The sequence below is a fragment of the Colossoma macropomum genome, unplaced genomic scaffold (assembly GCF_904425465.1).
Source record: "Colossoma macropomum unplaced genomic scaffold, Colossoma_macropomum, whole genome shotgun sequence".
In the NCBI taxonomy this organism is placed as follows: Eukaryota; Metazoa; Chordata; class Actinopteri; order Characiformes; family Serrasalmidae; genus Colossoma; species Colossoma macropomum.
In genome coordinates, this window is record NW_023494802.1 from 23,669,509 (window position 1) to 23,690,951 (window position 21,443).

At 41.4% G+C, this 21,443-nt stretch overlaps 1 protein-coding gene across 3 annotated transcripts in view; it reads left to right on the forward strand.

Annotated features, from left to right (window-relative positions):
- The window catches only part of zbtb46 (zinc finger and BTB domain containing 46), an 85,398-nt gene that overhangs the window by 61,144 nt on the left and 2,811 nt on the right, over positions 1–21,443 (forward strand). For 2 of the 3 annotated variants that reach the window (XM_036590755.1, XM_036590756.1), the window contains exons 4-6: positions 2,202–2,480; positions 17,853–18,031; positions 20,030–21,443. The exon at positions 20,030–21,443 is cut by the window's right edge and continues 2,811 nt beyond it. In XM_036590755.1, coding sequence (XP_036446648.1) covers positions 2,202–2,480; positions 17,853–18,031; positions 20,030–20,461 — 890 coding nt within the window. In that variant the 3' untranslated portion in view covers positions 20,462–21,443. The remainder of the gene's footprint in view (positions 1–2,201; positions 2,481–17,852; positions 18,032–20,029) is intronic. The other variant, XM_036590757.1, reaches the window with a different exon arrangement.

Sequence of the window (21,443 nt, forward strand, 5' to 3'; positions counted from 1 at the left end):
TTGACACCTGTGATGTGTGTGTGCTTGACTGGGTGAGTGTATGTGTCTGTGTATGTGTTTGGCAGAGTGTGTACACAAGCAATACGTTTGTACTTCTCATACTTCACTGCTCACTCTAGAGCCACACACTTGTCTCTTGTCACCCAAGCTCCAGGGAATACAGTGTAAACACACACCATGCTTTGGATCTCGGGGGGACACACGCAAACTCTTATGTGTCTCTGTGTGTGTGTGTTAAGTGTATTTGTGCGTGGAGATTTGTATATGAATGTGCGTTAGGCTTTGTGTTATTATAGTTTGTCTTTAAGCTATAATTGGCTGCTGGAGGGTGTAGAGTTGTGTAGGCTTAGTTGGGTCTGATTTGGTTTTTTCGGCCGGCCTGTCAGCCTGGCTGCTTTGAGCCCAGTGCTGATCTAAAGTCACTGTGGAACGGCGTGACAGCTGTTTTGAACAGCCCCTCTGCTTTGGACTGTCAGCACAGTCTAAACAGGCCTCCTTTCTCGCACTCACTAAATACTGTTGTTTTTTCTCTCTTTCTCACTGTTTTTTTTCCCCCCGCTTTTCTTTTTTCTTGTCATTTTCAGTACTGTGTAAAGCTCTTTCCATCCAAGCTGCGCGTCCTTGTCTCCTAGACAAGGGAGGAGATGTTGTGATGGGTGCTGTGTGAGTTTGTATGTGTGTGAGTGTGTGTGTGTGTGTGTCTTCTGTGTCAGCAGCCTGCTTTTCGTAGTTTAGGCCTTTATTTCATAGGAGGAGCAGCAAAGTTTTTTTTCCTAAGGACAGATTAGATAGCAGTAATGATCAAGTATTGCTTTTGATCCATTTGATGATTTATTTTGGGGCTCGTTTTTTTTATATATTATTTTTAGCTTTAACTGAAGTCTGTGCTGATGCTTAGTAACAGATGCCAAGACACTCTTGTCTGTAATTGTTCCCACATCATTGAAAATACAGCTAAAACTCTAAAGAAGTAGTTGAATGGACAATCAAATTGACAGTTTTCTTCTATGTAAATGTGCTCAATCAGCCAAGACATATTTGGAGTTTGCAGTGATGTTTTGAGGCTAATGTAGCTAACAAGTACAGGCAGCTTATCGTCACTGTTGGACAAGAACCTTGTATCTCCAAAATGGTTTACAGGAGAAGCATTCTTCTTCAGTTTCATTGTAAGTTAATGTAAAGTAAAAAATTTCAAGACCATACATCATGAGTCTTTTTTTCAAGATACATACATTATGAAACTTTCATAGGAAGGGCAGCTGGTGTTTATAAATCATATTAAAGATGGAAAAAGGTGGAGGTTTTGTTTCAACAGCTACGTTATGTACACCAGTTAGCATTGTCCAAACTGCATGCCTAAAACATCAGAACACATGCCTTAAACCATATCAAATTGTTGTCATCTCAAATAAAAATGTTTGCTTATTTTCTGGCACTGTACACTAAGTTTGTTTACACCTAAACATTCGTCCAGATAGTGTCTGGATATACTTTAAAATGTCTTCCCAAAGTGACCAGATGAGACCCTTGTTTGAATGTGATTAAGATCCGTCTCTGACAACCTCCAAATGTGGTTTGAGTCATCTGATCGTAATCCAGTCACCATGCATTCTAGGTGTTCACACATGGCTTTTCACATGGTGAAATGAAATCTGAATGTTGGCTAAGCACCGAAAAGTCATGTTGATGCAACATGTAAACAGCCTCATTGTTATGTATAAGAATGGACAAAAATCCAGACAAAATTCAGGCCGGCTAAAAACAACAGAATTTTATGATTTTTTATAGATAACATAGACAACAGTGAGAGAAACCATATAAGCAAGTGTATTTGAGATTATTTAACTAATTACAGTTTTAGGCAAGCGTGTGAGGATTTAGGCATGCAGTTTACACAAAGCTAATTACAAGTACTTCTTAGCTACATTAGCCTTGTAACTCCAGTGCAAAACTAAAGAAGCAAACATCTGAGGCCAAACATCTCCGCTGAAGTGCATTTGAGATAAGAGCAAAATTGTGTAAATCTGTTTTTTTTACCAAACAATTCCTTTAATCCCTTAAATGAAGAGGGCCCACCAGTGTTAGTTTTATTACAGACTTCTATAACCTAAGAATAGCTCACACTGTTTGCATTAAAGTCCCTGTAGTTACTGAATAGTAAGCCTTAGTATGTAATAAGCCTGGGATTTTTCCTTTTGTAGGTGCAGACGAGGCTGAGCCTAGTTCAGACAGCCGGGGTGAGCGGATGGACTTTTTTGTGAAGCAGGAAGAGGCTGGGGAGGCAAGCTTCATGAGCTCGTCGTTGGCCAGCGAGAGGGAGGAGGCTGGGGGCCGGAATCAGGAGCGAAGTGGCTCTGTGGCCAACCTGAGGGCGGCGCTAATGAGCAAGAACAGCCTGCTGTCTCTGGGAGCCGAAATGCTGAGTGAGGATAACCCCCTGCTGTTTGATTACCTTCCCAAAGGAGGACATTCACTGTCCCGTAAGTCACAGCTTATTATTCTTCTGTACTTCACACACCTTCCTCTTAGAGGCTGTATGGCCCTGCAGACCTAGAGGTTACTGTAGGGTCCTGAAGACTTCCACTTAGATGTGCCCTTATAGTAAGGGTGGGCGATATGACAAAAAATGAAATGATACTAATTCTGTGGTTTGGAACACATAAAACACAAAGCAGGAACACCACAAAAGGCAATGACAGTGACTCAGTATACACTGGTTGTTGTTGGTTACAGGTGTTCTATAATTAGTATTAATATGCCTTATTTACGAAGCACGCACTTGTTCAGTGTTATAGATACAATGATGAAAAGTGATTGTAATGTAATTTATTAGAGATACACCATTCATAAGTTTTTATGGCTGGCTCTGATTCAGATGTCGCACAAGCACATTTCCAGGGTTTTCTATTATCCAAACTCATAATATAAATACTATTTTCACTTTAAAGGGCCAAAGTTGATTTATAAATTCCTCAATGAAAAATCCATTGCCTATTTAAACAATATGAATCAAATAAAGTGCAACTGGCTATGATGAGACAAATGAGCCAAATACATTTTAGTGCAAGTGTAGCAGCAGCATTCAAATACTGTGCAAGAGTGCTCACCTGCCTCATGTTATTTATGTCAGAAATTGCAACAGAGATCAGACTGAATAAAAATAATAAATTGGCTGATTGCTGATCGTGTGTTTGGAACAAACATCTGCCCTTTCTGATTATGCATCCTTATAATTTACGACAATAATGGTAACATATGAAGGATTTTGTTGTAAAACACATTTGGAAAGAAACTTCATATCGTCATACTGCCCACCTCTATATTATAGCCCCCCAGGTTGCCAGTGAACTCTTCCAGACACTTGCAGAAGACTTCAAATACAATTTGAATACAATGATTCAAATACAATATTGAGACTGTAGGTTTTCCACATGTTTGCAAAGAGTTCCATCATAAACACTTATGGACTTCTCTAATTAATTTCAGCCCATTTTACTCCAGCTCTAAGTGTGGGTAGTTTCTCTGTTCTCTTTGGTTTTCTGTGATTGTGTTAGAGTGACTGTGTTCTGCTGGCTTTAGGCACAAGCTTTGTAGAAGAGCGGTGGTAGATACTTTTGTGATCAAACAGTGGATGTTTATTGCTTGCTAGTGAGCCTTGCACATTAATGGTGTGTCATAAATTAATGTGAATTTTAATTCAGTTTGTCTAAGCACAGTTTGCTGTCGCATGTGTATGCCAAAGAAAAGCTGGAGTGTAAAAGAGCCACATTTTAAATGCTTTTGCTCTAGGTATTCTCTCAACCTGTATTAGCTGTTGGGCGTGTGTGCGCTTTTTGTGCTTTACTATTATATTTCTGTGTTCACAATCACAAAGCCTTGAACCCCCAGAACCCTGTCCTTCCTAAAATATTTCACATAACCATGCACAGATTATAGGTTAAAAGCTTTTAAAATATTCAGACTTGGTTTTTTACCCTGCACCATTCCAAGATCTCTCTCTTTCTCTCTCTCCTTCTCTCTCTCTTTCTGGTAATTGTGTCTTTTGTGTGTTTAACTCCCAGTCTTTATCTTGTGTGTGAGAGAGAAGCACCAGAGGAAAACCCAGAGCTACTCATACTATCCCTCAGGGCAGGCTCAAGAGTGTGTGTGTGTTTGCGTGTGTGTGCGTGTGTGTTTGTTCTCTGGACTGGATTAAGGCTTAATGGGCACTCTTAAGGACAAAACACAGTCGCTGTCACTCAGGCCACCGGAGCTTTGTTTGGCAAACTCCAGCCAAAGGACAATAAGGAAGCATGTAAAGCTCTTTATCTGATTGATGTTGAAAATGCATTTTCTCTGAAGCCTCAGAAGCATCTCATTTGTGTCTAAAGACATTAGAAAATATGATACAGAGACCAGCTTCCAGTATGTAAGCTCCTCCAGTCAAATTATTCTAAGTGAAAATCAGTTAACACATCCTCTACAGGGGACAAATGTAAATATGACATTTGTCTGCCAGTTTTAGCATTTTTTTTTTTTTGCTGAGTTTAACTTATTGGAAGAAATGAAAGATAAAATGCACAATATTTTTGCACAGGCTTCATTTTATGTTTTACACTTTATGTTTGATTCAGTAAATAAACAGCAATTGTACATTTAAATGTTTTGTTCGCTGTAGATGAGGCATACTTATTTTCACTTAGAAAATCAGCAACATGTAGCTTGACCAGTGGTGCCCAAACTTTTGCATATGACTGTATCTAGCCTCAAATATCACAATAACTCAACATAAAGTGACATATCAGTAATATAATGAGTAGCTTGCTAATTATTAAACAAGAATCAAAATTCTTTTATTTTAAACAGTCTGATTTTTCAAACATTTGCACTGTAAGTGATTTCTTTTGTGAAAAAGTCCCACTGTGTTTGAACAGCAAGTGTGCTTTGCCACCAAAACTACAGCATCAGCCAGTTTCCCAGACCCAGATTAACCCTAATTCTAGATTAAAAAGAATTTCCAATTCAGTTCAATGGGGATTCACCTTTGGCACTGCAGTTTAGTCCAAGACAAAGTGTTTTATGAGCCATAACATTAGAATAAATACAAACAAACTTAAATACAGTAAAACCTAACAAGAATGTTATTTATATCTTATTAATATTTTGGTTAGAATAATACAGATAAGAGAACACAAGTTTGGTTCCTGAGTTCTTGGAGATCTCCAGGAAGACTTTAGCACTGTACTAAATTTCTTTGGGTTGTAGAGTGTTTGCTTTGTTCGATTGTGGTACTTTTAGATGGTCCTCTTAAGTAAAGTGCTTCGAGTTTCTAGCTGTAAGAGCCCCTGAGCCACAAGAGGTCCCCATGAGAATTTTTGCAGGAGGCACCCTTGTGGCCTAAAAATAGCAAAGACCACGTATAAGGTACTTTTACACAAAATAATATGATTCGGTGGGGGGCGGACACCATGTAGGATGTCACTTAGGGCCTTTAAATGTTAAGAAACAGCCTTTATTTAAAGCTTAGCCATTTTTGAAGAGAAAATATTACATCATTTTCAGCCAGTACACAATGTTTCATTATCAATATTGCAATAGAATTGAAAAGTGGCATTGTGCCATCTGTAGAATTTATGGTTGTAAAATCAGCAATATTTGTTTTAAAAAGGCAACACAAAAGGAGGGACCAGTCTTGAGCAAATATGCCCTAAAACCGGTACACGTAAGTACACAACCATAACTGCCCCCTCTCCCCATCCCACACACAGTTTCTCATTAATGCCTAACAGAAAGGATCAACCAGCCCCACTTAAACAAACAGCACTCCAAAAGCCGCTGAGCCTAAGGCCTTCCCGCTCTGCTGCATCACCAGCCACCACACTCCTCTCCTCAACTTCAAAGTGTGTTTTTTAAATCCTGAGTAGAGGCATTGATTTAATCGAGCCGCGAGGTCGCGCCAGGTTGGCCTCGGCGGCTCGTCTGCTGCCGCGTTCTCCGCCCAGCCTCCATTAGAAACTGATCTCGGGTCAGGTGGTGTGTGTGTTATTGGCTTTAGGTGTGTGTTCCTCCCTCTCTCTCAGGCTGATCTATAGGCTGTGACAGCGAGCTGCCAACCTGTCCACCCAGCTGTCACCGGCAGCCTCACAGGGGAGACGCGCGGCGAGTGTTTGCGAATTTGACGCTCGCTGATACACACTCAGATGCCGGTTAGATCCTGCAGTGCGTGTGGGAGCCGTATTACAGGGGACAGGCGCGGAAGTGAGATTGACGAGCGAGTTGATGGACTGGGGGCTTTTTTATTGTGCTGCATTTTGCAAGAAAATAAAGATGACAAGGAGGTGGCGAATCGATTTGAGTATGTTTGTGTATGCATGTTCGTGCGTGTGTTTGTTTTTGTACATTTTCAGGACAAAAAAATCAGAGAAACACAGTCCTAACCTACCAACAAAATAGTCCTGACTTTGTAAAGTGTTTTTTCCAAAGCAACGGGCAAAACTATTTCTTTAAGATTTATATTTAAATTTACAAGAGGTTAAGATTAGCTTTAGCGTTGGGCTTTTCATTATTATTACATACAAGTAGTTACTAGGATGTACTAATACAAGGTGTTGTATTGAAATGTATTATGACTAGCATGTTAGCTTGTTTTGAAAGCTCTAAAAAATTGAAAATGAAAACATTAACATATTATTTTAAGGCAAACTTTTAGACGTTTGGACACCTGACTGGTCCTGGCCATTTAAGGGGTTAATATGCATAAAAAGAAGTGAAGTTTGATTCTCATGTGAAGTTATATATTTGTAAACAAGTTTTTTTGTTCCAAAAGCAAGGAAATAAAATAGAGTCATATGCAAAAGTTTGGACACCAGGTCAAGTTAAATATTTTGTTGATTTTCAAAGTGAAAATAACTCATCCTCTACAGAGAACATACTTTTTGATATTTTATTGCAATAAAATAAAACATAACATGTAGCCTGTGTAAAAGTTCCGGCGAATTTTATGTTTTATTTTTTTCCAATGTGTCAAATTAAGCAAATAACAAGAAAATGTGCACTGTTTCCCGTAGAGAATGTGTTCACTTATTTTCACTTAGGAAATCAACAAAGCATGTCATTTGATTAGGGGTGTTTAAACTTTTGCACACAACTGTAGTATCCATCCTATAAAAACCGACCTGCATGTGTCTGTGTGTGTGTGTCTGTGTTCTGCATGCATGTGTGTGTGCCAAAATCTCTGTCAGAATATGTCTAATTCTAGTCCTATTCCTAATCTTACACTATGACCCCAGAGTGGCTGTTATCCTACTAGAGCTGTCCCACCATCTGGAAACTTCTGCCAGTCAGAGAATCCACAATTAACATAATTACTAGAGACCAATTAACCTTGCTCTCAGCTTAAGATAAATGAGTTTCTGCGTGAGCGCAAACACGTGTGCGCGTCTGAGTAGGTGTGTATGTGCATGCTGGATCTTCTCTGAGTTCAGTGTTAAGCGCTAATTTGCATGTATCTAAACTGTAGATAATATGTAACATAAGGGTGCATCAATCAAAATATTCCTGAAAACTCATTCTAACTCTATAGCAACGCTTTTGTTGCTCTCACTGCAAACTGAAAATACAAGTGTTGATAAGCAAACTTTCATTCTGAATTTAGTCAGTGTCGGAAGCATGAACCCAGCACGAGAGATGTAGAACCAAAACAGTCATTAGGCATTTTTCTAATGACGAGAGAGCAAACCAACATCAACAGTTGAGTTTCTAGTGATTGTTCAGTAGTTGATGTCCTTTACGATTTAAAAAGATGACCTACAGGCAGGTAAAAGTATTGGGAAAGGTTCACACACACTAGAGCCCACACTTGCTGAATAGTTAGCCAAATTAGCTGCTGCCATTGTTGTCGATGCTGTAGCTGTTCCAGGAAAAAAAACCTGTATAAACACTGTAATGAACTGTAATCCAATTGTTTCAGCTTAGATTGTGTTTTTGCTTTGTTTTGTGTTTTGCATGAGTGAAAAAGTTGCAGGTGGCTGTGTATCTGAGCACTTTTGGATTGTGTAGTGCTGAGTGGCCTCTCTCCTCAGTGCTCCTCTCCCATGGGTGTGCAGAGGCAGGAGGGGGTTAGTGAGGTGAATACAGCACTTAGCAGCCTGCCTGCCCTGCTCTGGCCCACTTCCTCTGAGAGAGAGAGAGAGAGAGAGAGAGAGAGGGACCTTGAGTGAGTTGTGTACTATCAAAGCTGTCATAGATATGGTTCCCATAAGTTCATAGTAGCACAGTCGGAAAAAATAACATTATATGTGTTCTTAACGTTAATATACATTAATGTGAGGTTTTATTGTAAGTAATTTTGGTCTGTTTCTATGGTTCCATTAACCATAAAATGTTCCCACAATATAAAGGCAGTTGGTATTTTAACATGGTGGAACAAATAACAATACAAACAAGTTACAAGCAGCAATATATTTTATAATGAATGAAACAAACTGATTAGTCTTGATAAAATTCTGTGGTTCTGTGGCATGTGATGGCAGTTTGTATGAGCATATTGTCACACATTAAGAATTTTTCCTTAATCTTGAAAGTCTTGCCATTAGCAGACTCACCTACTGTTAAAAACACATGTATTATGCATAGAATAATGTTGGGAATATGATCTGGGTGCATAGCACAGTCTGAATGGAATACAAATAAAGCTCTTGTCATTCTCTAGTTCAAAGCTTATCTCACTCTTAGGTTGGCTGTCATTTTGGCCAAGTTGGCTAGTGGGCTTATTTCTGCATTGCTATTGTGAAAAACCGCAAGAACATCAGTTCAACCAAGCGTTTATTTTTTCTGTCACACTAAAATAATAACCATGGTGCATCTGAGTTTAAGTCATGTTTCAGCCGAGTTAAAGTCATGTTTCATTTAGCTATACATTCAATTTATATTTGCAATTATTTATATTTAATTACACAATTGGTTGAATTTAATTTAATCCTTTTATGCTTAAAAACACAAATTTGGTTCAATTGTATCTACACCTTCAACAGAATTTTTCTGTGAAAATATGGGAGGGTTAAATTGTAAGGACCACAGTGGAATAAATAAAAGAGCAGACGTCAAAGTATTATCAGGGCTGGGGGTTGAAACACAGTTCAATTTTAAGCTGATAGGAAAAGAGCATTTAGGACTTCACACCCTCTCAGACCTTCTGATGTTGACCATCTGACCAGGGGTGCTAGTACATGCCTTGTTTTTAATGCTAATCTGAGATCAGCTTGTTGTTAAGTTTGAACCTGAGGTGGAGCGAACTGGTTCCAGACCAGCATAAAAGGTGCCCTTTGACCAAGACAGCATTTAAGCCATCCCACCCTGATCATGTCACACCCTTTAGCCGACCACTAGTCATCCCCCTTAACTCCTTCCTGGAAAGATCTTGGTGATCTTCTCGAACGTGTCTTTCCAGCTGAGCTGGGATTTTGGATAATTAGATGTGCTTAAAGGAGTAGCTCAACTAAATATGCTAGCATGGCTATCAATGAATGGAAGCTAATAATCACTAATTAGCATGTAGTGTGCATAATGCTAACTGGTGGCTATTCACTTTAATTCACTTTTAGCAACATTACCATTTCTGATTGAACTGTTCTTTGAATTGTCTCAGTGTTGTGGATACTCTGAACAGCAGATGGAAAGCCACTGTTTAGTCATAACACAGATTAGGGAGATGACTGGAGGTGTTGTATGGATGCACTGATGTAATTACTGTTGACGGATAGGGATAAGGCATCATAAGAAGACTGGAAAAAGGGCAAAGGGAATGGTTAACTAGAGATTAGAACACAGTCCACCCTTGGCCTTATGATCTTTCCTAGGAGATGGGGATGAGTGTGTGGGGAGGGCAGAACAAAGAATGGGGTATGGCCTTTTTTTGAAAATCCTCATATAGTGTTTGTGTTGAGGTCTGGCCTGTGTGTATGTGTGAGAGACTGTGCTTTTGAGTGTGCATGCGTGTGTTCTCATGAGGAAATGGGAGTGCAGGGTGTGGGAGAAGAGTATTCCAGGAATCCATCCGTGGTCTTGCTTTACCGGAGCGAGTGCATCTGTCCTTTCAACACTTACCGCTCTTTTCCCAACAGCACGGGTCTCCGAGAAACACGCGCACACAAACATCTACATGAACGTCTCTGGATTCAAACTTGAATATTCATTTAATTGCAAAAACCCATACCGAATCATGCAACAGGACACAGCAAGGAGTCTTAAGTCTGTCCTAAGGCGCTGATTCGGCAAGCACTCTGAAGCTGTGAAAATAAATACAAGCTTTATAACATCAACATGCAAACTGTAAGCCAACCTCTTTTGGCGCATACCAATAGGCGGCTATTCATTCTTTTTATTCAATATCAAGCCTTAACAGTTGTGGAACAAGCAAATAACTGAGGTAAAAATTCAATAAAACTTTAGCCTTTTGTCAGCAAGTGTTACGCTGTGGAAAAAAAAGTCCAAATGTATCGATATCCTGGATGGTCAAAAGAACAGAGCTTACCATTTCACGCAGCTCAATATATCCACCAGCTCCTTTTTTTCTTTTTCAGATGGACCCTGTCAAATAACTTACCGTGTTTTTCACAAGAACTTCAGCCATCTTTTCAAAACCTGCTTTCTTTCGCTCTCACACACAAGCACAAGCGAGTACATACGCACACATACTCACATGCGGCCCTCCCTCGTGTGCACACGTGGGAGGATAGAGAAGCAAAAAAGAGCGAGAGAGAGAATTCAACCCCTAACCCCGCTCCTCACTGAAAAAAAAAAATGCTTATCTTTTTTTCCGTTATTTTATTCCTTTATTCCTATCCTCCTCTCCCTCTCTGGTTGTAAAATTAAGTCGCTGTATTTGGCCCCTGCCCCCCCCACCCCCACCCCTGCTGTGTGGAAGATGGCGGCTGCTCTGAGTGCAGGTGGGTGAGACTCCTCTCCTGTGCTCCCCAGGGTCTCACCGCTCCGACGGCGGCGGCGGCAGTGGCGCCCACCGCCCCGGGGCCCCATTTGATAGCAAACATGGGCCGTCTTCGTCCTCTCCTCCGTCCGCTCTCCCTCCTCTGCCTCCTCCGCCGCCCTCCGAGCAGCGGCCCCTGGGGGCTCCCATCGGCCTTCCGCTGGCCGGGAGCTCCTCATACAGTCGGGACATGGAGCAGGATCCAGAGCCCTCGCCCTCTGAGGTAAGTCCGCTGAGAAGCACACACAGTCCCTTAAGGGCCCCTCGGGGCCTCTCTCACTGTATTTCTCGCTATCACTGTCTCTGTATTTCCCTGTGTCGCAACTTGGGAGTAGTGTCTAGTCTGCCTAGTCTGCAGTGGTGAGGATACTATCTAACACTATGCAATATATTTCGTAACACTTACTTGAACCCTGCTACATAACATTGACATAACCGTTAACTGTCATGACACGACATAATGTTTCACAAGTGAACTTTTGCTGTGTACTCTTGTTAGCCGTCATGACATTTAACATTAGGACATATGTCATAATAGTTGGTGATACAGATGACATATTACCAAACATAAGAACTCATGACAGCCTATGACATCTGTTTATGGCATGGTTATTTCAATGTTATTTAGCATGTATTTAGCAAGTAAAGTGTAACCATATATATTTTTTATTCTATATAGTATATATTTCACTAGTGTTTAGATTTTCAGTTTTCACTTCAAACAGTAATATTTTACACTAAATGGAAACTAAAATTACTGCGGTACATCAGACCACTCAATTGCACCTTCATAGCCTCCGTACAAAAACTGCTGAATATAAAGTAAAAAAAGATTGAAGGACAAAGATGTCTAACTTTTTCACAGTGGCTGTATGATAGAGCTTTTTCCATTACGCTAACGTATGGCAGCCTGCTGTGTTCAACGTTGCACATTTCAATTTCTAGCATTTTTTATACATCATTAAGATATTAATAGTACTTCATTTCATTGCACTGTAAGCACACCACTTGCTTAAATAGCTAGTACCCTATGGATGTACTCGATTTGAGGCACAGCATTTAAGTTGCATTCATGTATAAAAGTGAACTGCCTTTTTTCCATCTTGTTGTGTCTTTTGTCTCTTCTTTTTCTTTTTAACGTCTCTGTCTAAACTTTCTTTCTCATATGCATGCATATGACTCTCCATATTTCCTGGCACCTGAGCTGCAAAACATTCATGTGCATATGAATCGTAGCCTAAGGAAAGCTCAAGCAGGTCTTCCACACTAGGCAAGGGGCCACAGATAAGAAGAAGGGAGAGGCGAGGGTGGGAATCAATAGGGGTGGACAATGAGAGGGGCAGGGCGAGTTTCATGTTTTCTTGCACGGGTCCAGGAAATTGCATTCTCCCCGTGTGTGCTAAGGTGGCATTTGGTTTCACAGGACCTCCCTCCCAAGAAGCCGCACCATCTCTGTGGACAAGCCATCTGTTTGGTTAGACTCTAGCGTGTTGCTTTTACACAAGGGAGTGGTGAGAGAGAGAGCGAGAGAGAGAGAGAAAGAGAGAGTGAGGAAAATGAGGGAGAGTCAGAAAAGGAGGGGACTCTATAGGTATAGAGGTGGATAGGTCACACCTACATATGCTCTCTGATCGAGGATGAGCAAACAAAAGTGCATCTGCACTACCACCACCCTCCTCTCGCACTCACACACACCTCTTCAAAAACAAATATTGAATATCCTCTTGTGTCATGAGACAAAGAGAATTCTACTTCTCTCTCCACCTGCTGTGTATTCTGAAAGGCAAGCCAGGGAGGAGAAGTCAGAGTATCAAACTGACCAGGGCTTTCACTTAGAGATTACTTTTTCCTTTCCTTTTCTTACTGTCTCTTTGTTTTTCGTGCTTAACATTTCTTTCTTTAATCATCTCTGTTTTTTTCCTGTTCAAGGGTTGTGTCTGTCTAATTTTCTTTTTCATTTCTATGCGTATGTGTACAGGACATGAACCTGCATGCCTCAAGAACACGCTCCATTATACAATATTTTAAGTAGCATTTAACTTTAACATCGTGTGCATGTATTCTTACAGGAGGAGATGCAAGAGGATGAAGACAGTCCGAGTAACAGTGCAGGTATTTGTGTGCGTGCGTGTGAGCTGTTCTGGCCTCTCGTACCTTATCTGGCCCTCTCTGCATGACTGGCTGTTATTTTTCACATACATAAGCTCATCTCCTGGTGTTAGTTCTCACCTCTCTCTCTTTCTCCATCTCTCTGCCTCTCTCGCTCGCCCTCTCGCAGGCCTGGAGTGCAGCCAGGCTCCTATAGAGGAGGATCAGATGGTGGAGGAGCGGCGTGGTGTGTGTGTGGCGGAGGTGCGGGCCGGAGGGCTGGCCTGCTCCCTGTGCAAGCAACTGTTTAGCAGCCTGCTCCAGCTGAGGCAGCACGAGTACGGCCACACGCTTTCGCTCATGGCCCTGTCTCTGGACTGCTTGGAGCCGCAGCGCCCCCTAATGGCCCCTTCGTCCTCTTTCGAGCCACCTCCGCCACCACCGCGCTACCACTGCCCGCGTTGTCCGGCCAGCTTCACGCTGAAGTCCAATGCTGACCGGCATGAGAAGACCATCCACTTCAAGCGCAAGCTGATGCGCTGTCCGTACTGCCTCAAGCACTTCCGCGACCGCACCGACCTCAATCGCCACCTGTCATCCGTGCACTCTAGTGAGCGTGTCTACAACTGTCCGGCTTGTGCCCGCGCCTTCAGCACACAGAAGAACCTGGCCACCCACGCCAAGGTCTGCTGCCAGGCAGGAACTGCCCACATCGAGCCACTCTGGAACTCCCACACCCTCAAGGAAGATGCCCAGACTGACCTCAGGCACAGCCATAATGGAGATTGATTGCTGGCTCTTTGGTCTACAATAGGGGACCAGATCCAGTCCTGAAAGGCCTTCTGGTGTGTTTGGATGGTCCTCATAAACTCGGAAAACTCAGTTACAATTCGAACAAATGACTGAGTCGTAAATGCTAGACAAGTTCGATGCTACACAGTAGACCAAGCTGTCATTAGTCCACTCCATCTGATAGTTTGGTCACTTGATAAATTTAACAGTTTTAACTGAACACAAACTGTTAGTTACTATTTGGTGACATGACCATTTTCCAAGTTGACGAGGACCATCCAAGTGCACCATCAGTCCAGTGCTTTATGGTGGTTTGCCTGCTCAGTCACACCTGATTCAATTTAGATACCAGGTTTTATAGGTGTGTTTGGCTGTGCTTGACTATGGCCAGGACAGGAATTTGAGCCCCCAGGTCTGCTCCCTAGTTGCCTAAACTCTTAGTTTGCCCTGCAAGTTATTATGAAGGTGCTAGAGAATCTTCACCACCACCATTGCAAAATCGACTCAGGGGTCCCTTAGAGAACCGATGCCTATTTGCGGCTAGAGCACTGAGATTTGTACAAGATTTGTAATGTATTTGTACAAGATGTGTACAAGCTTTGTAGAATACATGTACAAAAATTGTGAATATTTGTGAATTAAACTCTATATTCTATATATGTGAATATTTTTATACGAATACTGGACATGTACCAACCACAATAGCTTTGGGTGTTGATAAGTGCAACTGCTACAACTGCAATGCAAAGACAAAGACGAAACATTCACCTTATCTCGCGCCCATGCACCTGTGTTTGTGCATTGATTTATTTTTATACTAGACAGTAATCAGACAAGAGAACGCAGTGATCTCAGCATAAAGGATGCCAGTCAGCCCAGTGTTTGGGTGGCTCTCTTTCTTAAACCCTTGTCCTACTCATTGTAAGAATGCAAAACAGAGCTTCTGTTCCAGTGTCCCAACAATTGTTCCCTCTTTTAGTGAGTATTTGAATAGTGCAGGTTTCTCCTGGATCTTTGCAAGTAAATTGATCTTTAAAGCATTGTTTTCTGGAAATGCTTTATGAGTAAATCATAGATTTACTCACTCAAGCACTTCCTTACTCTGAGTTTGTGATCTTCACATGACACTGTCCCCTACAGGAGGAAAATGTAATCTCCTTCCTTCCCCTACGATTGTATAATTGAGTGGAGTTGGATGATCAGGGATGAGGAGAGTTAGGGGTAGACCTTAAATCCCTCAGCCAGCAATGTCCTCGCTGTAAGCCTCTGTGTGTATATGTGTGTGAGTGCGTGTGCCTGTCTGTGTGTGTGTCTAAGCACAGCTGAATAATGTCAGTAATTGGCTCAGCTTGGTCCTCACCCCAGCTCACCCTCGACCTCTGAGATAAAGAGGATGTGGGAGGAGAGCAGTAGAGTCATTAAGGTCACAGGTGCCCTAGTGACCTCCACAAACCTCGCTGACCCTACAATACAGTTTATGTCATAGCGAAAGAAGGGGAAGGAAGGGAGAGCATGGGGCTTTTAGGAGAAATGGTGGCCCACTGGTGATACAGTTAGGGTTAATTACATCCACATTTTTGCATGCGTGCTGGTCTTTCCTAAAGGAGGGCTGCTGTGGAGCAAATATGTTATTGAACCTTTGCACTTGTTTAACTGTCATCCATTCTCACACCCTTGAATGATTTAATAATATCAGTGTTTTGTTATTTTAAGTGGATAAAAATAAGTATATAAACCAATCAGGTGCATTGTTTTACCACACATCTAGCTTTGTGTCTTTGAGTGGTTGGACCATAAACGTGTGAGCACTCTTTTTTGTTGACCAGTAAACTGTCACCTCTAGAGAGGATTTTTGTGTCCTGCAAATCCTTATCATTTACCTTTAAAAACATTTCATGATTTTCACTCACATAAGTTCTGCAAAGTCTCTTCAAACCGAAGCAGCTCCAGTGTGAAAATGGGAGAGAATCCCATATTTAGAGCTACCTCTTTTTCTAGAGCATTTCACAACTGGAACATTCTTAGACCACATGCGGCTGGATGTCCAGTCATTAACTCTGGATAACATTCCATGTCTTGGTAAAGCCATATTAGGAAGGACATACAGGTCTATGTGGATATGCACTGGAAAAGATTATTAATCATTAATCACAAGCCCGCTACTTAATAATCAAGCCTGGCCTTTGAATCCAAAAGCATTTGTTAGGACACTTAAAGAAAAGTATTTTGTAATTCTGTAGTCTAGGCAAATACTGTGGTCTTGGAGAAGGCAGGTCTTTTCCATATTTCTCAATGATTTGCCCACACTGTTTGGTTGTGCTGCATGTTTCTTGGGCACAAACATTGCTTCTATGATTTGTTTATCATATACAAAAGAATTGTGGTGTATTTAGAAAAAAAAATCTTCCAGATCTATGCCAGGGAACTCACTCCAGATTTTCTGAATTCACAAAAAATGGTGGAACCATGGCTGTCTGAGCTTATGAAAGTGGTGCTAGGCAGAATGTCAGATGCATTTTATGGAACTCACTATTTTAACTACTATGCAAAAAAGAAAAAAAAATATGACAACATGGAACTTGCACTTCTGTGAAAGCTCCCAAGACGTTCTCCTCAGGGAAAGAAAAGGCGGATTGGCTCTCTGTCACGTTTGTCTTTAAGCGAATGAAAACCGTGCTGATGTGAAAAACCCATTAGGGATCTTACAGTATGTGATGCAGCAATCACTGCTGTATTGTTTGCACTATCTTTTGTTAACGAAACAAAAAAGTAAGTTTTCATACTGAATGCAGATTATCGGGGATTTTTTAGCAACTGTGTAAATGGTTGTTTGTATCTTTGTAGTCAATAAATTTTCTTGTGAAGCTTCAACAAAGCCGTGCTACCGTTCTTTTTTCCTATTCAGAAATGTAATCTCTCTTTATTCACAACATTATTAACAAGTGTTGAATAAAGGCATGCTCGACGAATAGGACTGATCTGAAAAATTTTATATATATCCTCCATGTTATTGTAGAAGTGGTCGTCACATCGTCTGGTTCTGAGTCTTAACCTCATGTTCCACACATTTTCTGTCACAGAGGCCAGAGCCCTTTTAATAGCGAACAGGACCTGGCTCTGTGCTGCTTGCCTGAGCCTGCTGTCCTCATCTTCTTATTAGCCCTGCCGGTCTAGACCACTGGCCTAATGCGATTACAGACATTAGAACGGGAAAAGTACAAAGCATGCGTACACTGTTTGCTCTGTATCCTCAAAACTCCTGTGTTACTTGTGCAAAGCATCATCAAAGATCAGCCTTGCCTGAATCCAGTCTATACCAGTTACACCCTCTGTGCCAGTTACACCATTCAGCAGACAACAGGGAGATGTGCTGCTATTCTTCCATATTTATATCTTTGTTGAATTTGAGTTTTTCAACAATGTGGCCAAATGTGCCTCAGTGCTGTAGTGGTTGCTAGGGAAACTGTCCTTTAGGACTGGCGTTGGTAGCTAAGGGAAGGTGAGCTTAGCTCTGAGACCTTTCTTAATATTTTTCAGAATAGGTTGAGCATTCGGGCTAATCTAAGAGCTCTATAAGACTCAACAAAGAAAAACATTCAGCATCAAATAATTATTTATTATACATTAAGACTTGATAGAAGGACTGCTATGCTATTGCTTATAGCTCTGCTCTTATGAGTTCACCTTTCAACGGTTATGCAGTGTATAGTAAGAGCATCATCTTCTCCCTGTCCATACATGAACTAGTTGTCTAGGTGAATGCCTTTTATGTGTACACAAAACTGAACTGTAGTTTCAGAAGGCAAGGTGACTCACATTAAATAGCAATAGCCCACAGTAGTATTAACAATGATAGCTGTCAGTCATTCTTTTTATACGAACAGATAGGTAAGGTTTACCCCACTGTGAGCATATCATATGAATGCTTCCACAGCACCTCTGTTTATTATGATGATACATGTATGCTTAGGAAGCGCACATCTCTGACCATCTCTCCTCTTTCTCTCAGCAGTAAATGACTTCACGGTGATCAGGAAGAAATTCAAGTGCCCGTACTGCAGCTTCTCCGCTATGCACCAGTGCATCCTGAAGAGGCACATGCGCTCACACACAGGCGAGAGACCATACCCCTGCGAAATCTGTGGGAAGAAGTTCACCCGCCGTGAACATATGAAGAGGCACACACTGGTGAGTGCACGGTGATGCAGGTCACAGGAAAGTCAGCAGGGGGCAGCAGAGGGTAGTCGAGATGCACTGTGGGACGAGTCAGTGACAGGCCTCAAATCGTCTTTCGGAAGGTTCTCATTATAATGGGCATTTGGTATTTTCCTGTCAGCACTTGCTATGAGTACTATTTGATGGCAGGAGTCTGTCATTGCTATATTTTGCTGCTTTTGTTGTAGATTTAGACGTTTGTATTTGCAGGTTATATTCATTTGTTTTATTACATTTTGGGAAGTTGTATGATTAAATACGCACTAGAGAACAATTACTTATTGAAATGCCTGACTTTTATTTAATTGTATGACTGCTTACTGCATAGAGATAAACACCATTCTGTGAAAATCTGAAGAGTAACTAAATGTAAAAGAGAGATCAAGTCTTGATTGCTCCCTTTTTGTGATATTCTCCATTTTATTCTCTCATACTACAGTTTTCAGCTTCTCCTCTCATCTCACTGTTTCCCGTCACAGAAAGCATACACACGCTTTGACATATGTTTGTTTGAGTGTGGTTAACAGAGTATGCCACAAAAATTAGTTCTGGTTTGAGGCAGATCAAAGAGCCAGTAAAAGCGTAGTGTTGTTAACAGGCAGCATGTTAGGAGAGCAGCTAGGAAGCGGTGGTGGCTCAGCTGCTTAACATCTGCTTGACAGCGAAATGCTGACTTGATGGTCTTCTGTGCCACATACTAGCTAGCCATGTATTATGTTACAAAGACTTTATTCTATGAAGTGGCCCTCTATCTGACAAATTCCATAAATATTCACTTTTATTAAGCTGGTTTGGATTGCCTGCTTATCAGTATTGAGGTTTCTATTTATTTTCAGTTTTCAGGATGTACATTTAGGGACAACACAGTTACAAAGTACAAAAAGTCACAGAAACATTAAATTCACAATAAAGACGCATACAGTACATAACAGTGATTTCAAATGCCTTTGAAAAAATGAAAGTATACTTATCTCACTACACTTAATTTGTTACGTGAAAGTATGTGTTAATAGCCTATCCATTGTATATCTTTTGAGTGGATACATCTCAGAAGATTTTGTGTAATCTGATCTTTGATCTCTACAGCTCTCCCTGTTTCTTGGAAAGTTTGTTTATTGTTAATAATTTTGTTTATGTAGTAAGTAGTAAGTAAGAAAATTATTTAATCTGGTGTAACAGAAATGTAAAACCGCTTGACTTCTACATAGCTGTGGAAGTTGACTCTATATTTACTGATAATATACCTTTGTGGCAGGATATATAAGTATAGTGGGTAACACCTCTACCTTCTACGCTGTAGACTGGGGTTCAATCCCCCATCTGGACAAGCATCCTATACTATACCAATAACAGTCCTTGGGCAAGACTCCTAACACTACCTTCTCCTACCTATGTAAAAACTAATCAAATTGTAAGTCGCTCTGGATAAGGGCGTCTGCCAAATGCCGTAAATGTAAATATATAAGGAAAATAAAAGTGGCCCAATAATATACCCTTGCGGTACACCCCAGCAAACATGCTTTTCAGATGCAAGTTTGCTATAGGTAACAAAACATTACCTAGTTAATTATGTTAAAAACCACTCCAGAACATTTCCAGACAGTCTAATCCAGTTTTCAAGTCAAAGGATTTTAAGACTAAGGTTCTAAGGGACAAGAATTTTCTCATCAGTAATCAGTCAGATCACAGAAGCTGATTCTGTATTTTATTCTGAAGCTTAACTGAAATTCTCATTGATGTTATTATTGAGGAGAATAATCATTATATTGTTTAAATACTACTTCCTCTATGATGTTACATAACAGGGACTTATTAGATATAGGTCTGCATTTACTCACCAAAGAGTTGCCCAGATTGCGTTTCTTGAGTAGTCTAGCCATGGCAAATTGAACAAAGGAGCAGAAAAGCTACCTTATATCTTTTGCTGCCTCATTTCTCTCTATCTCATTTCTGTATCTGTCTCTCTCTCAGGTGCACAGCAAGGACAAGAAGTACGTGTGTAAGGTATGCAGTCGCGTCTTCATGTCGGCTGCCAGTGTGGGTATCAAGCATGGCTCCCGGCGCCACGGTGTATGTGCGGACTGCTCAGGCCGGGGCATGGCCGCCCTGCTGGACCAGAACGGCGAGGACGCCTCCCCGGAGGAGGAGCTCCTCTACCCCGGCGACCACCGCTTCCCTGGAGACCACCGCTTCCCCGATGATGGTGCGGACGGCGAGGAAGAGATGATGGCGGAGGCAGAGCTGATGGGAGAAGGGGAAGAGGAGAGCAGTAAGTGGCCGGCAGACTCAGGGATGTCGCAGCGCGACGATGGAGCCACGGACGATGGCAAAGAGGAGAGCGATTCGGCCCAGGAAGGCGAGGCGCGGGGCGGCAGCGAGAAAGACTTTGCGTGGATCTCTTAGTTCAAAGCCAGAAGGCAAGGTCCAATCCTGAAGCGCCTGTTTCCCCTTCTGATGGGGTGTGTGCTCGATCTGAAGCGCCATAGTCAGATCGCTGTGTGTGGAGGGAGCCGCACACGCACACATACACACACAATCACAACCACACAGATCCTAGAGATGCAGGCAGGGCTGTCAGAGAAGAGTGGGCAGTCTTCTCTTCATGACCCTGTGTCTGTCCGGCCTTTGCTTCGTCTCCTTCTTTCTTCCCTCGCAAGGACCAGATGGGTTTGAGCGTTGGTGTTTTATATATATATATATTTTTTCCTGACCAGAGAGATTCAAAGTGTCTTAGAGTCGCTGTTAATCAGTAGAATACGCTGACGGGTCAGAGAAAGGAAGCATACGACCAGTGTGGTCTTGCCATGCAGTCACCAGCGGGTGCTGTCTTATCTATTGCAAAGCTGTATATGTCAAAGGACTTTCAGCAGTTTTTTAGCACATTGTTTTCTGCAAAGAAAAACTGCCACAGACTTGCACTTTAACAAACATTTACTAGATTCCTATCAATTCCTTGTTTCTGTGGTTTACATTTTTATTCCAATTTACATAGACAAATATGGTGACCGCACCTACCTTTAAATATACGTGTCCTCATGACTGTTATATATGAATATTTGTGCAGAACTTGCTGATTATAATGTATGCCTTTTAATATTTTTCTTCCTCTGCCACTTAAGTTTTCCTAAATCATGTACACATGAATACGTACATTTGACAGTTTTGTGTTGGTCAAAGAAAGACAATGGACAGAAGAGAGAAAGAGAGAACACTATGCAGAAATGAATCTTTCTAGTTCTCAACAATCTTTCTTCTGTATTATGGAGGAGTCGCAAAAGTTACTGAGGAAGTGAGAGAGAAAGAGAGAGAGAAACTGCTAGGTTAGGGTATATATTTAGAGTAATGGGAATATTACTTTTGTCCCTCTGTAATATTTCTGTATAAC